We start from the raw sequence: 3,964 nt of genomic DNA, 5'->3' as shown, positions 1-3,964 counted from the left end.
GTGAAACAGGTTTGTTTCCATTGAAGAAAAAGGTAATACCAATTTCTGTTTTTGATCCCGGCATTGATTCATATGTTGTTCTTTTGAGTTTATTTGCTCAAGTTGTGACTAAAATCTTGAAAAGTTCTTTTGTGTTTAACCTTCATTGTGTCACTAATTCAGCTGATTTGAATGTCTTTAATGGCTTAGAAAATGACTCTTGAGTTGTCCTTGGCTAGTTAAATAGACACCATCTCTTAACCAGCTCCTTAATGACATTCAAAGGCTTGATTAATTTCTCTTGAAAGCTCCAAAAACGGCTGGAAGTGGAAGAGTTGCTGCTGAATTTTAAAGGGCATAAAATGCTCTTTAAAAACTCCTTTAATGATTTTAAGCTCCCTTTATAACAGCCCCTTTAATTGTAACTCAAAAGAACTTGAACAACCACTTAATTAAATGTGTAATAGCCTTAAATTGTAACCACTATAAGCTAAAAAGTCACCTGCAATAAACACATTAAAATGAGTTTATTAAACAAATGAAAACACTTATTAATCATAATAAACATTAAACTTACTTAAATAAATGAACTAAAACATATGTGCAATAATTATTCCAGCAACTAGTTTAATTAAAGAAGTATAATTAAATGGACTTAACTCATGCATCAATAAATAATCCTAGGAACTAGATTAATTAAGAACAACACTTATTAAATAAAGTTCTACAAAAACACTTATTAATTAAAACTAAGATGAGTTGAATAAATGTCCAGCAACTCATTTATTAAACTAAGATGCTTAAATGCATGGTTTTGAAATGCAAATTTAACTAACATGAAAGTTACATAATTAAACTAACTTGACTTAATTTAATGATGCAAACTTAACAACATGAAAGTTACATAATGCATGACTTTATTAAATGCAGAACACATATTAATGATGTGCAAACTATGACATAATTAAAAACACAAACTAAAATAACTAAAAATTAATGAATCAAACTCCTTATTTTCCAGCTGCCAAATTGACAAACTGAAATTAAAAACTTCATTTTGCACTTGGGCCCCTCGAGTTTGGGCCAATCTCGGTAGCATCGAGTTGTGTCGTAACATGATGCAACCGGGATCGCATCACCTTGTACATGGCATAACCAACCACTCGTAGAGTCCATGCTTCGTCTTAAAAGCAGTTTTCCACTCGTTCCCCTCACGCATCTGAATTTGGTGGTATCCGCTCTTTAGATCAATTTTAGAAAATATTCGAGCACCACTTAATTCATCCAACATATCATCGAGTCGCGGTATCGGATGTCGATACTTAATAATGATCTTATTTACCGCGCGACAATCTACGCACATACGCCATGTTCCATCCGTTTTTGGCACCAATAAAATCAGTACAGCGCAAGGACTAAGACTTTCTCGTATATATCCCTTCTCCATAAGTTCATTGACTTGTTTTTGCAATTCTTTGGTCTCTTCGGGATTTGTACGATAAGCTGGTCGATTGGGAATGGAGGCTCCGGGAATGAAATCAATTTGATGTTCTATTCCTCGAATGGGCGGTAACCCATTAGGAATGTCTTCCGGAAACACGTCCTCAAATTCCTGCAAAAGAGAAACAATCGAAGAGGGCAGATTTGGATCCAACTCGTTAGTATTCAAAAGAGTTTCCTTGTACATAAGTACAAGAACCGATTGCTGCATCAAATAAGACTTTCTAAAATCACTCTCTTTCGCATAAACACTCATTTTCTTTTGCTCTTTTTCTTCTCTATTTTTTGTTCAATCGATTTATTATTTTCTTTCACACTTTTCAAAAGTTTTTCTTTTTTTTTCTCAGTGTGTTTTTCGCTTTCTTTTTCATTCTCTCGAAATTTTTCAAAAGACTCTCTTAACTTCAATTGGTCTTCATAAACCTGCCTCGGTGTCATCGGGACTAAGGTGACATTCTTGCCTTCAAACTTGAAAGTGTAGCGGTTTGTAAAACCATCATGAATAGCTTTACGGTCGAATTGCCATGGACGACCCAATAACATATGACCAGCATGCATAGGTACTACGTCGCATAAAACTTTGTCGAAATATTTGTCGATAGTGAACGACACCAAAACTTGCTTAGTTACCTTCAACTCCCCTCCATCATTAAGCCATTGAAGTTTGTAAGGTTGAGGGTGCTTAGTTGTTGGCAAGCCGAGTTTTTCAACCATTAAGGTGCTGGCCACATTTGTACAACTCCCGCCATCAACGATCAAGCTGCACACCTTGCCTTGGACATGGCAACGTGTATGGAAAATGTTCTCCCTTTGCTGTTCGTTTTCAACGCTTTGAAGACTAAGACTTCGTTTAATGACGAGGAATTCGCCATCAACAACATATTCAAGTTCGTCTTCTTCTTCGGTGGTTTCATCGGGTTCTTCATCATCGTCTTCCTCCGATTCGATCTCTCCATTAGCCCGTAATATCATGTTAGTTTGGTTAGGGCATTGACTTGCAATATGGCCCCTCCCTAAACACTTGAAACACTTTATTTCTCGTGATCGATTCGGCATGACAACTTCTTTACCTTTGCTTGTTTCACCAACGGGTTTACTCACCTTAGAAGACAAAGGGTGATCTTTAGTGCGATTAGTGAAGTCTTTCTTACCCGTGCCTTGGTTCCCCCTTTGAAAATTGTTAGTGCTAGGAAAGGTTCGGCTAGTTCCTTTTCTCTTCAATTGTTTTTCGACTTTGATGGCAACATGTACCATATCAACAACTTCGACATAGTGTTGAAGTTCCACCACGTTAGCTATGTCACGATTAAGGCCGACTAAGAATCGAGCCATGGTTGCTTCACGATCTTCATCCACGTTTGCTCGAATCATGGCAATTTCCATTTCTTTGAAGTAGTCCTCCACACTTCGATTTCCTTGCGTAAGATTCTGCAATTTTTGATAAAGTTCACGATAATAGTAAGAGGGTATAAATCGCTTACGCATTACGGCTTTCATTTCGGTCCAAGATGAGATTGGCTGCTCCCCGTTCCTTCTTCGACTCGTTGTGAGTTGATCCCACCATACCATTGCGTAATCGGAGAACTCGATTACCGCCAATTTCACCTTTTTGCTCTCCGAGTAGTTATGACACTCGAAGATCACCTCTATTTTTCTCTCCCATTCTAGATAGGCTTCCGGATCAGATTTCCCATGAAAGGGAGGAATGGATAGTTTAATACCTTTTAAATCATCATCAACTTGGCCTCGATCTCTAGGACCCCTATTCCTTTGACCTCGTCGTCTTTCATTTTGATCCAATGCTTGGTCACTTTCCTCCTCGCTTGGCTCGAAGGGATCATCCACAAAAGGTCTTGCTCGCCCCCGCTCCCTTCTCAGTCCTTGAGGGTTCCTTCTCGTGTTGGCCCTCCTTCCACTCGATCTAGCCTCTCATTGATGGATTCAAGCTCGTTACGGAGCATTCATTGAAATTCTCTTAAGAGGGCTTGTTGGCCTAAATCGGGAACTCCTCCTCCTCCCGGTGCGACTTTCTTACCGGTTGCCTTTCAGGTCTTCCCACCACGTTTTGCTCGGTATCTTGAGACATGATTATATACTAAAAGAAGAAATGTTAAAAATAATAATAATAATAATAGAAAATTAAATACCTCACCACAAAATTCTCACCAATTCCTCACAAAGAAAATTTCACACAATTTGGCGGCAATTGAGTTTTCTGATTATGCCATAGTGTGGTGGGACCAGCTTGTAACTAGTCGACGACGAAATGGTGAAAGACCCATCTCTACTTGGGGAGAAATGAAATCAGTCATGCGGAAAAGATTTATTCCATCATACTACCATCGAGATCTTTATCAACGACTTCAAAACCTTACTCAAGGAAATAGAAGTGTTGAAGATTATTATAAGGAGATGGAGATAGCGATGATTCGAGCTGATATCGAGGAGGATCGAGAGGCAACCATGGCTAGGTTCCTTGCGGGTT

General features: G+C 38.5%; 1 protein-coding gene across 1 annotated transcript; it reads right to left on the bottom strand.

The window, feature by feature from the left end:
* Window positions 1-1,114: 1,114 nt before the first annotated feature.
* Window positions 1,115-3,565, bottom strand: LOC107943537 (uncharacterized). The gene is made up of 3 exons (XM_016877284.1): window positions 3,515-3,565; window positions 1,903-3,405; window positions 1,115-1,684 (listed from the first exon to the last, which is right to left on the bottom strand). Exons 1-3 carry the CDS (start codon window positions 3,563-3,565, stop codon window positions 1,115-1,117), a joined length of 2,124 nt encoding a protein of 707 aa, XP_016732773.1.
* Between the last annotated feature and the right edge of the window lie 399 nt (window positions 3,566-3,964).

The sequence above is a fragment of the Gossypium hirsutum genome, chromosome D05, assembly GCF_007990345.1.
Source record: "Gossypium hirsutum isolate 1008001.06 chromosome D05, Gossypium_hirsutum_v2.1, whole genome shotgun sequence".
In the NCBI taxonomy this organism is placed as follows: Eukaryota; Viridiplantae; Streptophyta; class Magnoliopsida; order Malvales; family Malvaceae; genus Gossypium; species Gossypium hirsutum.
Note: the sequence above shows the minus strand (reverse complement) of the source record. Positions and strands in the feature narration are given on the sequence as shown.

Bases quoted from the DNA above. Each gene is read 5' to 3' on its own strand.
- LOC107943537 (XM_016877284.1), bottom strand. From the start codon at position 3,565: ATGTCTCAAGATACCGAGCAAAACGTGGTGGGAAGACCTGAAAGGCAA. The intron at 3,406-3,514 runs GTAAGAAAGTCG...CATCAATGAGAG, and splicing joins GAAGACCTGAAAGGCAACCG to GCTAGATCGAGTGGAAGGAG. The intron at 1,685-1,902 runs GTTTATGAAGAC...TATTTGATGCAG, and splicing joins TCCCGATGACACCGAGGCAG to CAATCGGTTCTTGTACTTAT.